Source organism: Nycticebus coucang, chromosome 8 (genome assembly GCF_027406575.1).
Source record: "Nycticebus coucang isolate mNycCou1 chromosome 8, mNycCou1.pri, whole genome shotgun sequence".
NCBI classification, from domain to species: domain Eukaryota; kingdom Metazoa; phylum Chordata; class Mammalia; order Primates; family Lorisidae; genus Nycticebus; species Nycticebus coucang.
The window spans coordinates 6,996,271-7,016,130 of record NC_069787.1 but is presented as its reverse complement, the minus strand read 5'-3'; the positions used below and the strand labels follow the sequence as shown (position 1 = coordinate 7,016,130).

Genomic DNA, 19,860 nt, shown 5'->3' with positions numbered 1-19,860 from the left:
TAAGCAGGCTTCCCACCTCAGTCTCCTGAGTAGCTGGGACTATAGGCATGTACCACCACATTTGGCTGATTATTTATTTATTGAGACAGAGCCTCAAGCTGTGGCTTGGGGTAGAGTGCTGTGGCATCACAGTTCACAGCAACCTCAAACTCTTGGGCTTAAGCAATTCTCCTGCCTCAGCCTCCCAAGTAGCTGGGACTACAGGCGCCCGCCACAACATATGCTTATTTTCTGGTTGTAGTTGTTTTTGTTGCTTAGCAGGCCCAGGCCGGGTTTGAATCCGCCAGCCTTGGTGTACATGGTGGCGCCCTACCCACTGAACTATGGGTGTTGCCCCACATTTGGCTGGTTTTTTTGTTTGTTTTTTGTTTTTTGTTTTTGGCCGGGGCTGGGTTTGAACCCGCCACCTCCAGCATATGGGACCAGCACCCTACTCCTTGAGCCACAGGTGCCGCCCCATTTGGCTGATTTTTAAGAATTTTTTTTTTTTTCCCCCATTTTCGGCTGGGGCTGGGTTTGAACCTGCCACCTGTGGCCCTACTCCTTTGAGCCACAGGCGCTGCCCAAGAAATTTTTTGTAGAGGCCAAATGTCGTGGCTCATGCCTGTAATCCTAGTGCTTTGAGTGGTCCAGGAGGGTCACTTGAGCCCAGGAGTTCAAGGCCAACCTGGGCAACATAGCAAGACTATCTATGTCTCTAGAAAAAAAATTAAAAATTATCTAGGTCTGGTAAGGCATACCTGTAGTTAGGTTTAAGAATATGCTGATTTTGGGGCGGTGCCTGTGGCTCAGTGAGTAGGGCGCCGGCCCCATATGCCGAGGGTGGCGGGTTCAAACCCAGCCCCGGCCAAACTGCAACAAAAAAATGGCCGGGCGTTGTGGCGGGCGCCTGTAGTCCCAGCTGCTCGGGAGGCTGAGGCAGGAGAATCGCGTAAGCCCAAGAGTTAGAGGTTGCTGTGAGCCGTGTGACGCCACGGCACTCTACCCGAGGGTGGTACAGTAAGACTCTGTCTCTACAAAAAAAAAAAAAAAAAAAAAAAAAAAAAGAATATGCTGATTTTGACTTAGCGTCTGTGGCTCAGTGGCTAGGGCGCCAGCCACATACATTGGAGCTGGCGGGTTCAAACCCAGCCCAGGCCTGCCAACAATGACAATTACAACCAAAAACAACAACAACAACAACAAAAAACTGGGTGTTGTGGTGTGCACCTGTAGTCCCAGCTACTTGGGAGGCTGAGGCAAGAGAATCACTTAAGCCCAGGAGGTTGAGGTTGCTGTGAGCTATGACATCACGGCACTCCACCGAGGCAACATAGTGAGACTCTGTCTCAAAAAAAATTTTAAAAAAGAATGTGCTGATTTTTATAAAGCAAAGTGTGCTTCTGAACATTGCGTGCCTGTGCTTGTCTCCTCAGGTATTTTATGCATGGTGTATGTCGGGAAGGAAGCCAGTGCCTGTTCTCACACGACTTAGCAAACAGCAAGCCGTCCACCATCTGTAAATACTATCAGAAGGGGCACTGTGCCTACGGAACTCGGTGCAGGCAAGGACTCCATGGCGGGCCCCAGCTGTGACTCCGCTTCGTTCAGAGCATGGGTCTTGATGAGGGGGAATTTCCATTTAAAAGTAATAGGACATTACAAAAAGTATGCCAAATAAGCTTAAAACCTCGGTTTCAGTACCCCAAAACTTTTGTTCATTTTTAAAAATACTTTTCAGTCCTTATGCTCATGAATATATAGTTGTAAATTGCACTCATGGTAAATGTAAGATTTTATGTCTTGCTTTTTTCTGCCACTTAACATGTCACAAGCTTTTTTTCTCTTCTGAGGTTTTACCTCCTAACTATAATTTTATAATGTTTCATGAATTAATGTACCAACATTTAATTAACTATTCCTCTTTTAAACATTTAAGTGGCTTCCAGTGTTTGGTCCAGGTATCCCTGCAGTGAGCATTATGTGCATGTGGAGCCTTCCTTTGGCAAGTTGTGGAATTGGTAGATGGAAAAAATTACCAAAACCTGCTGGGGCTTGCACAGCAAAGAGCTCATCTGTCCTTTCCTGGACTACAAAGATTCTTCCACTCCTTCCTCTGTGCAGTGGGGAGAATCGAAGGTGGCTCTCCCTGTCCACCTGCCAGTGGGTGTCCCATAAGAGGGGCTGGTCTCCAGCTATTACACTGGCCCTTGTCAACATTTGGGGACTCCTGCCCAAATAAGCCTGGGTTGGTTAGGCACCAGGAAATGTCAGCTCAATGTCTGTTTGGAACTTTTGGGCTTTCTTTGGGTGGTCTGGAGTGGGTGTTCTACCCACTCAGGTCCCACAGTGACACAAGTGTAGGTGATAGGCTGATTGATAAGCCTATTAAAATTTAACTGTTGGAAAAGACGGTCTCCTTCTCCATCACAGTAAGTGGAGCAGGGGGCCCGCTGAAGTCTGGGCAGTGGGTTGCATGGATGGGGGATGGTCTGTAATGCACCTGCCGTGTGTTTTGTTTAGGTATGATCACACGAGGCCCCCTGCTGCATCTGGTGGTGCTGTGGGCACCGTGCCCCACAGTGTGCCCTCCTCAGGTTTCCATGGCCCTCACCCTTCTTCCGACCTCACTGCATCTGTTGTGAAAACTAATTCACTTGAACCTGGGAAGCGTGAAAAGAGAACATTGGTACTTAGAGACCGAAGTGAGTGAGCAGAAGCCTTTCCTTGAATCTGTTTGAAGAGTTGTCTTCTCTGTAGTGTTCCCTTCTGTCCTTCTCTGGTCAAGATGCTCTTGAGCCAGTGTCCCTCCCGGTTGTCCAAATGGAGAGACTCCAGAACCCTTCTAACAAGGGCTCCATGTGCCTGCAGAGCATTTGGATGGTGTATTTGACCTTGTGCCCAAAGCTGGGTTCAGCCCCAATTGCATCCGTCATTGTGTGACCACTATCTTTATATGGTGTCCAGTTGATGAGAAGCGTCAGGCTCCTCATTTCAAAACTAAGTGCTGGTGGTGTCTGTAGCTCAGTGGGTAGAGCACCAGCCACATACACTGAGGCTGGCGGATTCAAACCCGGCCTGGGCCAGCTAAAACAATGACAACTGCAACAACAACAAAAGTAGCCGGGCCTTGTGGTCCCAGCTACCTGGGAGGCTGAGGTAAGAGAATCGCTTAAGCCCAAGAGTTAGAGGTTGCTGTGAGCTGTGGCGCCACCACGGCACTGTACCAAGGGCACCATAGTGAGACTCTGTCTCAAAAACAGAGAAAACAGAACTAAGTATAAAGAGCCTTTTATGGTCTGTTTTAATGTTAACTGCTCCATGTGCTGGCATTTTCCTATTTGCCATTTTTATTTTTTTTTATTTCCTTGCTTATTTTTAATTTTTATTTCTTTGCCTTTTTTGTTCTTCTTGTTGTTGAGACAGAGTCCAACCTTGTGCCCTGAGCGGAGGGCAGTGGCGTCATAGCTCATTGCAACCTCAGACTCGGGCTGTGGGCATGCTGCTGCCTCAGCCTCCGAAGCCACTGGGATTACAGACGCTTGCTGTGGCACCCAGCTGGGTTTTTCCACTTTTTTAGGAGTTGGGGTCTCATTCTCACTCAGGCGAGTCTCAAACTCCTGAGCTCAAGCATTTCTCCCTCCTAAGCCTCCCACAGTGCTGGGATTACAGGCATGAGCCACCGTGCCTGGCCATATTTGTCATTTTTAAACAATAACTTTAATGTTCTTTTGTATAAATATATTGTTTTGCTATTTATCTGTCATGCTGGGTTTTTTTGTTTGTTTTTTAGTATTATAAGTGTTATAAGACATTTTACACTGTTCCTTTTGTCTTTCCCTTTTTGGACTGTTTATTTTGTCGTTTGCGCTCGAGTGGAATTCCTTACGCCACAGTCACGTAATTTTTTAGGTTTTGGCTAATGCCTCACCAGAAAGACTGGGCCAGTTTTCATGTGTGCGTGTGTGGTGTGTTTTCTGTTCAGATCTCTCTGGCATGGCTGAAGAAAAGACACACTTGAGTCTGGTGAGTAATCCAGGCAGCCGCAGTGACCCCCAGCCCAGCCCTGAGATGAAGCCGCATTCCTACCTGGATGCCATCAGGAGTGGCCTTGATGGCCTGGAAGCCAGCAGCTCCCACAGCAGCGAGCAGCAGCTGTGCCCATACGCGGCTGCTGGGGAGTGCCGGTTTGGGGATTCCTGCGTCTACCTGCACGGCGAAGTGTGTGACATCTGTAGGCTGCGAGTTCTGCACCCCTTTGACCCAGAGCAGAGGAAAGCTCATGAGAAGGTGAAGTTGGGAACCTTTGAGTGAACTCATAGGAAACCTGAAATGTACTTTTATGGAAATTGAAGCCAAAAAAACAAAAAAACCCAGTTGAAACATACTAAGTGACACTTGTCAGTGTTCCTGTAGGTATCTTTCTGTCAGGAATGCCTGCATCATGTGCCAGGCTTATTTACGTCCATTTTTAGATCCTTTTTCCTGTTGTCATTTTGCCAGTGTTTTGATTATTTAGAATAAAAAGAAAAGTGGCATCAGAAACATGAAACAACGCAAAGTTTGCAAAGTTCAGAGACCACCTCGAGCCCAGGGGCACAGGGTGTGTGTACTGTGTGTGTCCCCCCCCACACACACACACACAGTATGCCCTCCCTCCCCAGCTTTGTACATTGTTGTGTCTGGGACCCACCTAGGCTGAGTTTTGGAAGAATCGAGGAGAGGAGCGTAAATCAGCGTCTGAGGAGCCAGGTGTTGGAAGGGCTCGCTAATGTCATTAATGTCCGTGGTGGTGAGGGGCTGTGCCTCAGGCTGGGCTCTGTGCTCTGTACAGGCTGTGAACCAGCCGGGAGAGATGAGGAGACGCTCCTGGGAACAGTGTCAAGACAGCAGGTTACTTCAGATGAGCACTAAATACTAAGGGGATCAAAATGGTGTTGGTGTTCACAGTCCAAAAGAGCCCCCTCTCTGGGAAGGGTCGCTGAGTGCTGCCTCCTCGGCAGGGCTGGGGAGGAGCCGCTCCGTTGCCTTCCCAGCGAGGCAGATGCATAGCGTTCCCTGCACTAGCGCCGTCTCTGTGCTGTGAGTGCCTCTCTGTGCTGTGAGTGCCGGTTTGTCTCACATCTAGGTGCTGAGCTCCCAAGGGTCAAATGCCAGCACGTGGGAGGAATTCAGGCTGTGCCTAGGAAAGGAAAGAACTCAAAAAGTCATTTTCTTGGGGAGAAGTGGTAACTGCTTACCCATAACTCCAGGCTGTCAGCCTTAAGCCTTGCTAAGAATGAGTCAGCATTTCTTTTTTTTTTTTTTTTTTTAATTTTATTTTTGTATGTGTTTACTATCCTATACTTCTTTTAAGTTTCAGGTTAATATGAGGGTACATACAATTAGGTTACATTGTTTGCATTTGTTAGGAAAAGACCAAGTTGTACTTGAGTCCTTCTCCCAGGAGGTGTGCTGTATACTCCTGTGTGGTACCCCTGAGGTCAAAGCTTACTGAGCCCCTTCCCCCTGCCCCACTTCTTGAATTTGTGTTTTCTCTCTCATGTGGGCCTGTTGTTCACCTACCAGTTTCAAATTAGTATTGAATACAGCCAGTGTTTCTTTTTTTTTTTTTTTTTGTTACCCTCACTAGAGTACTATGATGTCATAGCTCACAGCAACCTCAAACTTGTGGGCTCAAGCAATCCTCTTGCCTCAGGTTCCCAAGTAGCTAGGACTACAGGCACCCACCACAACGCCCAGCTATTTTTAGAGATGGCAGTCTCACTCTGGCGCAGGCTGGACTTGAACTCCTGAGCTCAAGCAATCCACTCTCCTTGGCCTCCCAAAGTGCTAGGATTATAGGTGTGAGCCACCACACCTGGCCAAGAGCCAGCATTTTTTTTTTTTGGAAACAGAGTCTCAAGCTGTTGCCTTCAGTAGAGTGCTGTGGCATCACAGCTCACAGCAACCTCAAACTCTTTGGCTTAAGTGATTCTCTTGCCTTAGGCTCCCAAGTAGCTGGGACTACAGGCACCCACCACAATGCCTGGCTACTTTTAGAGAGAGCCTCTCGCTCTGGCTCAGGCTGGTCTTGAACCTGTCAGCTTAGGCAATCCACCCATCTCAGCCTCCCAGAGTGCTAGGATTATAGGCATGAGCCACTGCGCCCGGCCCAGAGCCAGCATTTCTGATAGTGAGGGGAGGCAGTATCCAGAAGAGCTAGAGATGAGGGTCCCAGCCCTCAGGGACTCTGCAGCCCCACACAAGTTTTTTGGTTTTTTTTTTTTTTTGTAGAGACAGAGTTTCACTTCATGGCCCTCGGTAGAGTGCCGTGGCCTCACACAGCTCACAGCAACCTCCAACTCCTGGGCTTAAGCGATTCTCTTGCCTCAGCCTCCCGAGTAGCTGGGACTACAGGCGTCCGCCACAACACCCAGCTATTTTTTGGTCGCAGTTCAGCCGGGGCCGGGTTTGAACCCGCCACCCTCGGTATATGGGGCCGGCGCCTTACCGACTGAGCCACAGGCACCGCCCCCCACACAAGTTTTTTAACTATTTTGGATCTGCATGGTCTCAGCTCTAAATTGGAGGTGACCATGTCATACTAGGAAAGGAAGGGGCTGGACCAGTGATGGTTCTGAGAGAGATCTTTATGTCCTGAATCGGGTGGCACTGTGGCTGCAGCTACTTGTAGGTTCTCTGCAGCCCACGACCTGAGGTTTCTCCCTATCCTCTCTGTACTTCAGGTTTGCATGTCCACGTTCGAACTCGAAATGGAAAAGGCCTTTGCCTTGCAGGCAAGTCAGGACAAAGTGTGCAGTATCTGCATGGAAGTGATCCTTGAGAAGGCCTCGGCCTCCGAGAGGAGGTTTGGGATCCTCTCCAACTGCAGCCACACGTACTGCTTGTCCTGCATCCGGCAGTGGCGGTGTGCCAAGCAGTTTGAAAACATGATCATTAAGTAAGTACACACAGATCCTCGCTATAGGAGCTGGGGAGAATGTTTGATCGGGGACCTTCCTCCATCCACTTTTCAGCTTCCCTTGCCCTCCAGAGGTGTTTTAATGCAGAGTAACTGGTGAGTCCTGGCCCCCCTGCACCAACTTAGTAAGTCAGTTTCTCTTTCTGAGCCCAAATGCCTTATCCTGTAAAAGATGGGCAGCGGTTTCTCCCAAGCTTTCGAGGTGTTGGGAAGATCAGCAGAGATCATCTATGGCAGCGGTTCTCAACCTTCCTAATGCCGTGACCCTTTAATTCAGTTCCTCGTGTTGTGGTGACCCCCAACCATAAAATTATTTTCGTCGCTACTTCATAACTGTAATTTTGCTACTGTTATGAATCGTCATGTAAATATCTGATATGCAGGATGTATTTTCATTGTTACAAAGGCTCACGACCCACAGGTTAAGAACCGCTGATCTATGGGAAAAGGTGTTAAATGGCCCTGGCTGGTTTCGTCTCCCAGCCTTGTGTTCATATCCAGCGCTAACCGTAACTAGTGGTCTGCCCTTAGGCCCGTTGCCTGTTAAGCTTCTTGAGCTTCATTTTTTTAATCTTAAAAAGATTTTTAAAAATGAGTAATGGGATTATGTCTGTGAAGTAGTTTGCATGAAGCTATGTGGGATGTGTTCATGTAGCCAATAGGGGGTGCTCTAACTCTCCAGCAGGACAGGAGATGTGCTGCCCATCTCAAGAGCTGACTGCGGCACTGTGCTGTTAGGAGCTCTGCACGGCCCTTAGCCTTGTACAGATAAAGGAACAGGCACGGAGAGGTTCAGTAGCCTTCTGAAAGTCACAGCAGTCTCCTTCAAATAACAGCTTCACTGAGAGAGGAGTGCACGATTTAGTGTGTCATGAATCGAATCTAGTTTCTGCTTGTACGGACTTGCCTGGTTAGGATGTACAGTAAGTGGAGTGGCGTACCATGGGCCTTTTGGGACAGACCGCTTTCACTCAGCAGACGTCGGAGGGTGCCTGTGTCAGAGCCCCATCCGTGCGTCCCTCCTCCTCCTCTCCTAAATGGGGAGATGGGGGATTTTTCTTTCTTCCTCAGCTATGGACATCCGTGTTGCGTCCACTTTTTAGCTGTTATGAATAATGCTGCTGTGAACATTCATATACAGTCTTTCAGGTGGAAATATGTTTTCATTTCTCGTGAGTGTAAACCTGGGAGTGGGATTGCTGGGTTTTGTGGTAACTCTACATTTAACTGTTAGAGGAAATTCCAAACTATTTTCTGAAGTCCTCGCATTATTCTGATTTCCCCACATCCTCACTGGTGCTCCTTTTGTCTTTGTTTCTGATTTTAGCCGTCCTCGTGGGCGTGTAGCAGAATCTTGGTGTGGTCTTGATTTGCATTCCCCTGTAACTAATGATACTGAGCATTGTATTATGTGCTTATTTTAGAGAAATGCCTACTCAAATCCTTTGCTCATTTTTAAATTGGGTTGTCCTTTTATTATGGAGAAAATGCTGTTTTTAGTAGTAAGTAAGGTTCTTAAATGATCGTGATCTGATCTTTGGATTTTCTGGTTAAGGAAGTGCCTGCAATGGCCCCGCATTGAGCAAGGGGCTTAGCGGGGGAGTGTGCGCGAGGTTTGTACCGTGATCCCTGCCTCACCACTTGATTCTTCTTTCAGGTCTTGTCCAGAATGCCGCGTGATATCAGAGTTTGTGATTCCAAGTGTGTATTGGGTGGAAGATCAGAATAAAAAGAACGAATTGATTGAAGCTTTCAAACAGGGGATGGGGTAAGTGCTTTGAGTTCAGACCTGCCCCTGGTGTCTGCCTGGCTCTACCGTATGTCTGAGGTTTCACTTTCCGGCCTCCCCCTCCCTCTCAGGAGTGTGGTTGTGGGAGCTGAGGCCACTTGGGGCGTGTTCCTTCTCAGGTACCATATACCGTGCTTTGGGATACGGAGATGAGCAGGGACATGGTGACATGGATTTGCTTAGTTCCCAAGCAGAGTAGTGTTCCCCAGGAACCCAGGTTTCTGACTAAGGTCAACTTGGCATCTGTGGTCATTTATTCAGGTAACAAATTTTATTGAGGATCTCCTATAATAGGCCTTTTCTAGTGCTGGGAATACAGCACCAAAGCAAGCAGATAGAACCCCAAAGTTCCCACAGGACAGTGAAGGAAAATAACATAAGAAGGAACAAAGAAGGTAAATATGGAAACGTGACAGGGTGATCAGGGCTCAGGAGAGAGGGGAAGCCAGAGGCTGAGGGCTGGGGAGGAACCCCAGAATGCCTGGAACATGTGGCCGGCACCCTAACCACTGAGCTTCGGGTGCCCAGTCTGCACTTAATTTTCTTTTTATCAGAAATGGCTCTTAAGCTAGGCAAGGTGGCTCATGCCTATAATCCTAGCACTCCAGGAGACCGAGGTGAGTGGATCGCCTGAGCTCAGGAGTTCAAGACCAGCCTGAGCAATAGCAAGACCACGTCTCTACTAAAAATAGAAAAATTAGGCAGGCGTGGTGGCAGGCACCTATGGTTCCAGCTACTGGGAAGGCTGAGACGGGGATTGCTTGAGCCCAAGAGTTTTTTTTTGTTTGTTTTTTTGAGACAGAGTCTCACTTTGTCACTTTCAGTAGAGTACTGTGGTGTCATAGCTCACAGCAACCTCAAACCCTTTGACTGAAGTGATTCTCTTGCCTCAAGTCCCAACTAGCTTAGACTACAGACACCTACCACAGCACCCTGCTATTTTTAGAAGATGGGGTGTCATTCTTGCTCAGGCTGGTCTTGAACCTGTGAGCTCAGGCTCCCAGAGTGCTAGGATTACAGGTGTGAGCCACTTCACCTGGCCTCTTTGAGCCCAAGAGTTTGAGTTGCTGTGAGCTACGATTCTTTGGCACCACTACCGGGGCAACAGGGACAGACTTTTTTTTTTTTTTATTTGAGACAGCGCCTCAAGCTGTCGCACTGGGTAGAGTGCTGTGGCATCACAGCTCACAGCAACCTCCAACTCCTGGGTTCAAGCGCTTCTCCTGCCTCCGCCTCTAAGTAGCTGGGACTGCAGGTGCCTACGACAAAGCCTGGCTATTTTTTGGTTGTAGCCGTCATTGTTGTTTGGCAGGCCCAGGCTGGATTCAAACCTGCCAGTTCAGGTGTGTGTGGCTGGTGCCTTTTGCCACTTGAGCCACAGGCACCGAGCTTTTTTTTTTTTTTTTTTTTGGAGACAGAGTCTCACTTTGTTGCCCTCTGTGGAATGCTGTGGCGTCATATGTCACAGCAGCCTCAAAGTCTTGAGCTGACGTCATTTTCTTGCTACAGCCTCCCGAGTAGCTGGGACCACTACAGTGTCTGGCTAATTTTTTTTTTTTTTTTTTTTAGAGACAAGGTCTCACTCTTGCTCAGGCTGGTCTTGAACCTGTGAGCTCAGGCAGTCCACCACCTTGGCCTCTCAGAGTGCTAGGATTACAGGCATGAGCCACCGCGCCCAGCCGAGACTTCTGTTCTAATATATTGGTCTAATTGGTCTCCCTGTTTTCATCTTTGCCTCTCTTTCAGTAGAATTCTGAGTTAACAGGGTCTTTTCCTTCTTTCAATGCTTTGCAGATGCCCTCGAACAATAATCTGGCCACTCCAGTCTCTGCTGAGAAGTCTGTGGCGATTCTAGGTGTAATGTATCATTTTTCTTGAGTTGGTATCCAGATTTTATCTTGGTTTCGGCATTTTCACATTTTGCTTTGAAGTGGTTTTCCGTATGTTATACTGTTAAATATTCATTGAATCTCTAAATTTATGTCATTCACTAAATTTAGGGAAATTTTGGTCATTGTTTCATCAAATTTTTTTTTCTGCTGTTTTTTCTTTTCCTGCTGGTACTCTAATTTCACATGTGTGGATTTTTTGTTATTATCCTTAGAGTCTCTGGGCTCTGTTCATTTTTTCAATTTTTTTCTTTCTTTGTTCATCTCCTTGAATATATTTTAATAGTTATAACAGCTGTTTTGTAATCCTTACTGTCTTGAAGTTGGTTTCTGTTGTCTTAAGAATGGGTTATATATGGGGGCAGCCAAACTGCAACAGGAAATAGCGGGACATTGTGGTGGATGCCTGCTGCTAGGGAGGCTGACGTGGCCCTAAGCCCAGGAGTTGGAGGTTGCTGTGAGCTGTGATGCCATAGCACTCTACCGAGGGGGATAAAGTACGACTCTGTCTCTAAAAAAAAAAAAAAAAAAAAGAATGGGTTATATTTTCCTGACTCTTAGTATGTCTAGTAATTTTAGATTTTGTCCTTGACATTATAAATGTTACATTGTAGAGATTGTGGATTCTGTTACATGCATCTGTAAAGTATTGATGTGTTTAACAGATAGGTAAATTGTTTTAATTCAAACTTGGGCAGCAGTTCAAATCTCGGCTCAGTTTTTATATTTTTAACCGAGTTGCTGTTTTTCTTTCTTTCTTTTTTTGAGGCAGAGTCTTTGTCCCCTTTGGTAGAGGGCTATGGCTTCATAGCTCACAGCAACCTCAAACTCTTTGGCTCAAAGTGATTCTCTTGCCTTAGCCTCCTTGGTAATTGGGACTACAGGCACCTGCCACAACGCCCAGCTATTTTTTAGAGACGGGGGTCTCACTCTTGCTCAGGCTGGTCTCGAACCTGTGAGCTCAGGCAACCCACCATCCTCAGCCTCCCAGAGTGCTAGGATTACAGGCGTGAGCCACCACTCCTGGCTATGTAGCCTTTTTTTTTTTTTTTTTTTTTTGCAGTTTTGGCCAGGGCTGGGTTTGAACCCGCCACCTCTGGCATATGGGGCCAGCGCCCTACCCCTTTGAGCCACAGGTGCCACCCTATGTAGCCTTTTTTTAATGGTCCCTTTTGTTGTGTATCAGTTACTCAGTGACACAGGCTTGATATTTTACCCTTTTTCCTTATGTAATTTTATTGTGTGTCCAGAAGAGGGCAGGTGTGGCAAGGCAGAGGGCTGCCAGCTTGTAGGAAGGTGCTCTGCTGAAGAGCAGTCTGAAAATTCTCATGTTATTGCTGTGTGGGTCTTTCCTATTCTTGCTTTCCTGTGGTAACTGTTTTCATGCATACCACAAACATTTACTGAGTACCACTGTGGCCCAGGCACCTTTGAGCTAAGCACCTCTAGGGGATGTAACAGAGAGAGTGCTAAGATACAAGTCATTATAAAAAGTCTAGAAACATAAAATCCATGGACAGAAACAAATCAAGTCCTCTCAGCAATACTCACAAGCTGAGCAAGTTGAAACTCGTGGGTGAATCAGAAAGGACACTGGGACACTGTCGACTGTGTTTTTTGGAAGTGAAATAATGGACCATAACATAGTCTGTCTCAAAATTTTTGTAGTGAGCCACATGATTTCATGAGAAATTAAAAGAGGGTAATTATGGTGATATAGGTCTTATGATGGCACATTCTTCATCAGAGAGGCCCAAGCCCATATGTCACCACAGAGAGCGCCTGGATGCACCTGGGGGTGTTGGGGTAGTAGAGGGACCCTGAGCCCCGAAGCAGGAGCCTCTGTGTGGGGGAGGGGATGAAAGGACCTGGGCACAAAAGGGTTTTGTGATGGGAGCAGGGAGAACAGTTCCTGAACAATTTGAAACAGGTGTGTAGGAGGGTGTGGTGGGACTTACAGAGACAAAGATGAGACTGAAACCGGAGGGGCTTTGAAACCCAGTGTTACCATGGTCTTTAAGGAAGGCTTAAAGAAGGCTCCTCTGTTGTGACAAGGTTAGAAACTGGTGGTGTGGGAAGAGCCCTCTTAGGAGATGACTGTGGCAGGGAGGCAGAGGACGGTGTCCAGAAGTCTCCAGTAGTGTGGTAGACCAGAGGACTGTTAGGTTTGGAAGGTGAATTGGAAATGAAACTGGGTGTGAGAGCTAGCAAAGAGGAGTCAGTGAATGGGAGGCTTTTGGCCTTGGTGACCAGATATGGCTGAGAGAAGAACAATTCCTGGGGAAGGGGGTGGGGGGGTGCTAGAGAATAATTTTTTTAACCTGATGAGTTTACTAAAGCAAGTGCCCTGGGATACAGCAGACTGTTCAGAAGTGGTCCTTTAAAGTCTGCTGGGAACCTCTGGCTGGGATGTCAGTCCACACCTGCTCTGCCTCAGGTCATTTCCCCACCTCCGGTGCTGGAATCAGAAGAGCCTCCAGGGAGCTTTTCCTTAAGCTGCTCTGAAGTCTGTCTCTGAACCACACCACAGGCCTCTAGCCACCCCTTGGTCTGAGAAGACAGACGGCTGCTGGAGTTGGGAGTCCCTGCCCCTTCCTAATCTGCCCCCTGCACGCACCCAGCCCCCTGGGCCCAGCCTGAGCCCCTGCAGTGCTTTGGCTTTATTTCTACAACTTGCCCATCTTTAGTACGCTCAGATGGCCCTCTCATTTCTTGGGCATCTTTTTTTCTTCATTTGGGGGTCATTTATGATTGAATTAGCCAAATATCATTTGAGCAGGTAGAAATGGGAATTTTTTGATTTTGAGTTTTCTTAGGAGCAGGGTTAACATCGGGGGCAGTGGATAGAATTCAGAGATAGGGGAAAATTTTTTGAACTTTTTGATAAATATTAAGACCTATGTGCTTCATGCATTTAAAAATACTGTTCTGAGGTCCACAGCACGAGAAGAGTTAAGAAGCCCTCCTTTAGAGTGGGGACAAAGGAAAATTAGACTGAGACCATAGCTTTAGCTAAAATCCAGTGCTTTCCCTGTGACTGTAGAGTCCTGGTATCCTGTAGCTATAGTCACCATATAGTGCTGCTGGCCTGAGGAAGGGCTGCTTGCCTGGGAGGAGCTCCTTAGGGACTCTCACTTCAGCACCCAGACCTGGCTTAGCTCTCTGGGTGCTGCCTGCTGGCTCAGAAGGTGCAGGAGTTCCTGGAGGGCTGGGAAGCGCCACACACAGCCTTGGGCAGGTTTATGTCCAGTATGAGGCTGGACAACTGTGGGATGTTCACCCCCTTGGAAGGAAGAACCCAGCTTGTGTGACCTGAGACAAATCATTTAGCCTCTCCTCACCTGGAACACAGGTGAGGATGAAGGCAGTGGCTGATCTGGACCCCATCAGCCTCTTGAACTTTTCTTCCTGCTTTTCAGAAAAAAACCTTGTAAGTATTTCGAGCAAGGAAAGGGGACCTGCCCATTTGGAAGCAAATGCCTTTATCGCCATGCTTACCCTGACGGGCGGCTAGCGGAGCCTGAGAAACCTCGGAAACAGCTCAGTTCTGAAGGCACCGTGAGGGTAAGGGCTGTGCTGTCTCTAGTTGGGGACACTTGAGTAGTGGGTACTTCCGGTTACTGTTCTTGGCCCCCTTTCTACTATACTAGCTTTGGCAGCAGATAAACGGGGTGGATAAAAGTCAAACCTTCATGTTGTCTTTAGCAGTGACTGAGCATGTTTGCTGGCTGTTTTGCAGTTCTTTAGTTCAGTGAGGCTCTGGGATTTCATCGAGAACCGAGAAAGCCAACATGTCTCCAACACCGAAGATGTTGACATGACAGAGCTTGGGGACCTCTTCATGCACCTTTCTGGAGTGGAGTCATCAGAACCTTAGAGGGTAGATGGTCACTCCTGCATCTTGGGCTCTGCCAGCCAAAACTTTCCCAAGCTAGGAGGTGAGCTTCCCTGTGCTGCGGCTCGAGGTGGTGTGTGGCTCGGATCTGAGTGGGGCGTCCTTAACCTTCGTCTCGTCCACTCTCCATTACTACAGGCGCGGGAAGAGTGAAGGACATAAAATAACCTAATTAAGTGTATGGAATTGTATTTTTATAGTTATACTTCAAGCCCCTTCAGGGGGACCACCTAACCTTTCAGACTGTTTTGAGTGACTGCCTTTTAAAATCCTGGCTCTTGACCTTTTTGATCCTTTTCTCCCTGCCCTTAATGCACCAGCTTTTTCTTACCAAAGGATTCTTCAACTCTGAAAAGATGCCTCTAAGTGGCAGATTTCTCTAAGTGTATTTAAATAGTGCATGGTCAAAATTTTGATTTATGTAGAGCTTTCTAAGAACACACAATGTTAAGGGATTGCACAGCTGTGGCATAAAACTTTATCGACGGCTTTAAGGATAGTCATTCTTTTGAGTTCTCTCAAAATGTCCCAGGCTGGAGCAGTAGTCTTGTTACCATAAGCAGCAAACAGAGTGAAAGTATACAGCTTTCTCCCTGTTAGGAGATTCTTGGAGTTCACAGGAAGTACTGGGTGGCGGCAGTCCAGCCTGCTGTCTGGCTGGTGCTGGGGTCTGGAGTGGAGGGGTCCCTGCCCATCCAGGCGATTGCTCTGAGGGCTCAGAACACACCTGTGCTTCTGTAGTGTGTGTCACACTCAAGCCATCTCGTCTGGTTGTAAAGCTGGGCTTTAACTAGGAATTTTCTAAAAACTTCATGGCATCCAAGGAAGTTTTTGATTCTGGCCCAGCAGTGGTTAAGATTGAGGGCAATTACGACCTTGTGAACCACAACAAACTTGTTACAAACCTGAATTTATTTTTGTAAAAAAAGAAAAAAGCTGTGGATATCAAATATTTTATAAAATGTATTACTTAATATCCTGAGTTTGGAGTATTTTTTGCTTAATTTTTAACTCTTCATTAAAGAGTTATAAATAACGTAGACAGAGGCTAAATAAAATTTATTCCTAGTCTAGACTGTGGGCCCATTTTCTGGTTCTTATTTTTTTTTTGAGACAGATTCTCACTTTGGCACCCTCGGTATAGAGTGCATTGGTGTCATAGCTCACAGAAGCTTCCAACTCTTGGGCTCAAGTGATTCTCGTCTCAGCCTTCTGAGAAGCTGGAACTATAGGCACCCGCCACAACACCTTCTCACACTTGCTCAGGCAATACACCTGCCTTGGCCTCCCAGCATTTTCTGCTTCTTGAACAGAGCTCAGTATTACCTGAAAAGGAGGTAACAGCCATTAGACCTAAATTTAATTTATTTTATTAAAATATCATAATTGAGGGACCATCAGATAACTGTATTTTGTCAAGCGCAATAAAAACAATTAAAACCCAAATCGTCAAGGAAGCCTGTGTCCCTGGCTTCTCAGCATCCACATGATGACTAGAGAAACAAGGCTGGCCCTGTGGCCCTGCCCCATAGGGGCATTCCTGGAAGACGGAATTCAGCATGATGGAAGGAAGACTGCTCCATGATGGAAGACTGCTCCCTGAGAGGGCAGGCCAAGCGCCTCACCTGGAAAACCAGCCCCATGTGCCAGACACCTCAGAGGCTGTGGAAAGAAGATGTGTCCCCAAGTTCCATTGTACCAAAGCAGTTTCCCGCAGGCGGCCGGCATCTCGGCAGTCCTGGGCTGCTTGGTGCGTTATGTGCAAAACGCCTGGTGCTGCACCCGCTACCTCTGAAGAAAGTCTCTCCTGTGATATAAGCCCATTTCAAAGTCCCATGTGTCCCACATCAAGGCTAGACTGCCTGCACTCTTTACTTCCCCTAAAAGTACTTGTATAGCCAAGAGCTGGGTCCCAGCTTCAGTATTGCATCCGCATCCACGCGTACATCTGGAGAAAGTGGGGCCCTGAGCATGGGGCGTGAGGGGAAGGAGCAGGATAGACCAGGGGCATGAATGGCTTCCTTCTCCCAGGGCCAAAAGGGGTAGAAAAGAAGGCAACGTGAAGTTAAGGCCCTGTGAGCAGTCTAGAAGGTCCTTAGCAGCAGCTTCTCTGAATACAGGTGCTCTGCCCCCATAGAAAGGGCAGAAGAGTGGTGCCTGCTGACAGCCCTTCTTCCCCAGCAGCCTGAGTGCAGGTGCAAAGTCCACTAGAAAATGGGCAGTCTCGGGGACGTGGTCAGTGTGCAAGCATTGATATCCTCAGTGTGGGCCGCCCGGTGCAGGGATGGCTCAGAAGCACTCCGGTTGATCTTCGGTAGAGAGTGTTGGAGCAGCTCAATGGAAGACAGGATCTGAAACAAGGCCCAGAACAGTCTCACTGGCTTGGTGCTTCCCCAAAGTAGCTTTCACCCAGGAGTACAAAGACACAGGCTATACCATCACCTCCCCATGTGGGATACATGGGCTCCCCTTTCTATAAAACAAAAACATCTTCCACCTCATTGTTGTTTGGGTTTGGCACATGTAGCTCAGTGGTGAGGGCGCCAGCCACATACATCAGAGCTGGTGGGCTCAAATCCAGCCCGGGCCTGCCAAACAATGACTATAGCCAAAAAATAGCCAGGTGTTGTAGCGGGCGCCTATAGTCCCAGCTACTTGGGGAGGCTGAGGCAAGAGAATCACTTGAGCCCAGGAGTTGGAGGTTGCTGTGAGCTGTGATACCATGGCACTCTACCCAGGGTGACATAGAGTCTGTCTCAAAACAAAACAAAAAACACCCTTGCTTGGCCAAGCACAGTGGCTCACGCCTGTAATCCCAGCACTCTGGGAAGCTACTCCAGGAGGACTGCTTGAGCTCAGGAGTTTAAGACCAGTCTGAACAATACAGTGAGACCCTGTTTCTACTAAAAATAGAAAACAATGGCCAGGTGTTGTGGTAGGCACCTGTAGCCCCAGCTTCTTGGGAGACTGAGACAGGAGGATCACTTGACTTCAAGATTAGACTAGCACTCTAGCCTGGGCAACAAAGTGTCTCTTAAAAAAATTCTTCCTGGGCAGCGCCTGTGGCTCAAGGAGTAGGGCGCCGGTCCCATATGCCGGAGGTGGCGGGTTCAAAGCCAGCCCCAGCCAAAAGCCACAAAAAAAAAAAAAAAAAAAAGAAAAAAAGAATTCTTCCTTTAATCCAGTTCCAGCACTCTTGAGTTAAGGCTTACCTGGGGAAAAAGAGGCCTCTCTTCCTTAACTTTCTTCACACAGTCAGCTACCAGCCTCTTCATTGCTTTCGGGCAATTCTTGTATAACTTACTGAGATCTGGGGAGGCATACCCTCGGCCCACCATGAAGATGATCTAAAGGAAAAACAATATCTGGGCAAATGCATCAATGGACAACAGAAAGTAACAACTCTTAACGCTCTCACTGCCAAGGTTTGCAGGAGGCCCAGAGGTGCCCACACTTAGGTCCTTAAGTGCTAATAGGCTCACCTGATCTCGATTGTTGATGTGGGAGTAAGGAAGCTCCCCCGTCATCAACTCATACAACACAATACCGTAGGAGTAGACATCAGACTGGAAGCTGAATGGGTTGTTATCCTGCATTCGGATCACCTCTGGGGCCTGCAGGGACAAAGTGCATTTACCACCATGTGACAGGCCCCACAGATAGCCAGGGACCAGACTGTTCCTTCCATCTGTTTTAAAAGAGTTCATTCCTCTTCCCCAGTGGACTCTTGACTCTCAGGGGCTGGCTAAAGCCAGCTCAGGAATCCTGACCTCTGACCAGGACCCAGCACTTTGTCATCTAGCTTACTGACTCCTATCCACACCAAGCTTTAGCATGGTCCTAACCTTCACCTTCCTTGGGGAAAATCCACATTTGCCCCAGGCTGTCTGACACTGAGGGTCATCTGGACATTGGAGGAACGAACAGAAATGCTTTAAGTTTCCATGGGGCATTCCTTTTTGCTGCCCTGTACCAGAAAACTCCTAGAGGGAGCCCAGGTTCCTTACCATCCACAGGATAGAGCCAGTGGGTTGTTCAACCTGCTGAGACCCACTCCAGCGTGACTTTACTGTTGCCAAACCAAAATCTCCAATTTTCACTGTTAGGCCTTCATGGAGAAATATATCTCAATGCTTGTTAAGGACTCTGGTTTCAAAAAAATGGTCAAGATAGTTTTGAAAAACTTCCTTTAGAACACTACTCTCTCCATCTTCCCTCTGTCCCAGCCCTCTTGGCACTGAATTAATTTGCTGTGGTTTCTGAAAGTCTAGAAATGACCCTCTTCCAGGAAGCAGACAGGGATTGGTCACTGTATCAAAATTTCAGCCCAGCCAAAAAACAAAGCCAGTTTCCACCACTTCCATGTCTAGGTGCCAGGTCTCTGCCCCTGTGATCTTTCCACATAATAGAGGTGAAACCCCAAGACAAAGAATAGAAGTTTCCCCAGGTGCTCCCCAGAGGGCTGAGCATGGCCTGCTGACGGCTCACAGTTGTTTCTGCAGGTGTTCTGCCCCCAAATAACCAATGAATATGACCGGTTAACAAAATAGCAAATCCCTTACTGAGCGCTGATGTCTGAAGAAATTTCTCGCTAGACTTAGTGCCACTTTGTGACTTTAAAAATGAGAACCGAAGATGTCCAGGTGCAATGGCTCACGCCTGTAATCAATCCTAGCACTCTGGGAAGCCAAAGTGGAAGGATTGCTTGGGCTCAGGGGTTCAAGACCAACCTGAACAAGAGTGAAACTCTGCTCTAACATAGAAAAATTAGCCAGGTGTAGTGGTGAGCCCCTGTAGTCCCAGCTATTCAGGGCTGAGGCAGGAGAATCACTTGAGCCCAGGAGTTTGAGGTTGCAATTAACTATGATGATGCTACTGTACTTTAGCTATGGCCACAGAGTGAGATTCCTTCTCCAAAAAATAACCAACCACCCTCCCCAAAACCAAAATGAGAGTCAAGTCAGCTAGCTTCTGGGTAAGAAAGTTAGGCAGTTCAAGCCCAACTTATGACCCGTTGGCCCCCAGGATTCATACCTCCTTAAATCTGTGGTGTCTGCTTTTATGGTATGGTGTTTGGCTGCCAAAACAATACCAATGAAAGGTCTTCTATGCCTTAGACACGTACCCCAAATAGGCCGTGTCCCATGATCCAATTCAACACCATTACTATGCCTCACCCTGCCCAAGAAACAAAAAGTTCAGCTGTAAAGGAAGGTGGCAGATTCAGAACTATTAAATTTCATGCTTTAGAACACAAAAATCACCTTCTCTCATTCTTCCTTCTATAAAAATAAAACATAGAAAGAGGGAGTTTCCAACAGTGACCTCTAAAGAAACCCACTTG

General features: G+C 47.5%; 2 protein-coding genes across 4 annotated transcripts in view; one reads left to right on the top strand and one right to left on the bottom strand.

Annotated features, from left to right (window-relative positions):
* The window catches only part of MKRN2 (makorin ring finger protein 2), a 30,784-nt gene extending 15,294 nt beyond the window's left edge, over positions 1 to 15,490 (top strand). Inside the window, exons 2-8 of the mRNA XM_053600093.1 lie at positions 1,416 to 1,544; positions 2,503 to 2,684; positions 3,965 to 4,269; positions 6,708 to 6,922; positions 8,601 to 8,711; positions 14,041 to 14,185; positions 14,361 to 15,490. Coding sequence (XP_053456068.1) covers positions 1,416 to 1,544; positions 2,503 to 2,684; positions 3,965 to 4,269; positions 6,708 to 6,922; positions 8,601 to 8,711; positions 14,041 to 14,185; positions 14,361 to 14,498 — 1,225 coding nt within the window. The 3' untranslated portion in view covers positions 14,499 to 15,490. The remainder of the gene's footprint in view (positions 1 to 1,415; positions 1,545 to 2,502; positions 2,685 to 3,964; positions 4,270 to 6,707; positions 6,923 to 8,600; positions 8,712 to 14,040; positions 14,186 to 14,360) is intronic.
* Positions 15,491 to 15,870: 380 nt separating this feature from the next.
* The window catches only part of RAF1 (Raf-1 proto-oncogene, serine/threonine kinase), a 94,172-nt gene continuing 90,182 nt past the window's right edge, over positions 15,871 to 19,860 (bottom strand). For all 3 annotated transcript variants that reach the window (XM_053600081.1, XM_053600082.1, XM_053600083.1), the window contains 4 exons: positions 18,524 to 18,642; positions 17,999 to 18,130; positions 17,729 to 17,863; positions 15,871 to 16,867 (listed from right to left, as the gene is read on the bottom strand). In XM_053600081.1, coding sequence (XP_053456056.1) covers positions 16,724 to 16,867; positions 17,729 to 17,863; positions 17,999 to 18,130; positions 18,524 to 18,642 — 530 coding nt within the window. In that variant the 3' untranslated portion in view covers positions 15,871 to 16,723. The remainder of the gene's footprint in view (positions 16,868 to 17,728; positions 17,864 to 17,998; positions 18,131 to 18,523; positions 18,643 to 19,860) is intronic.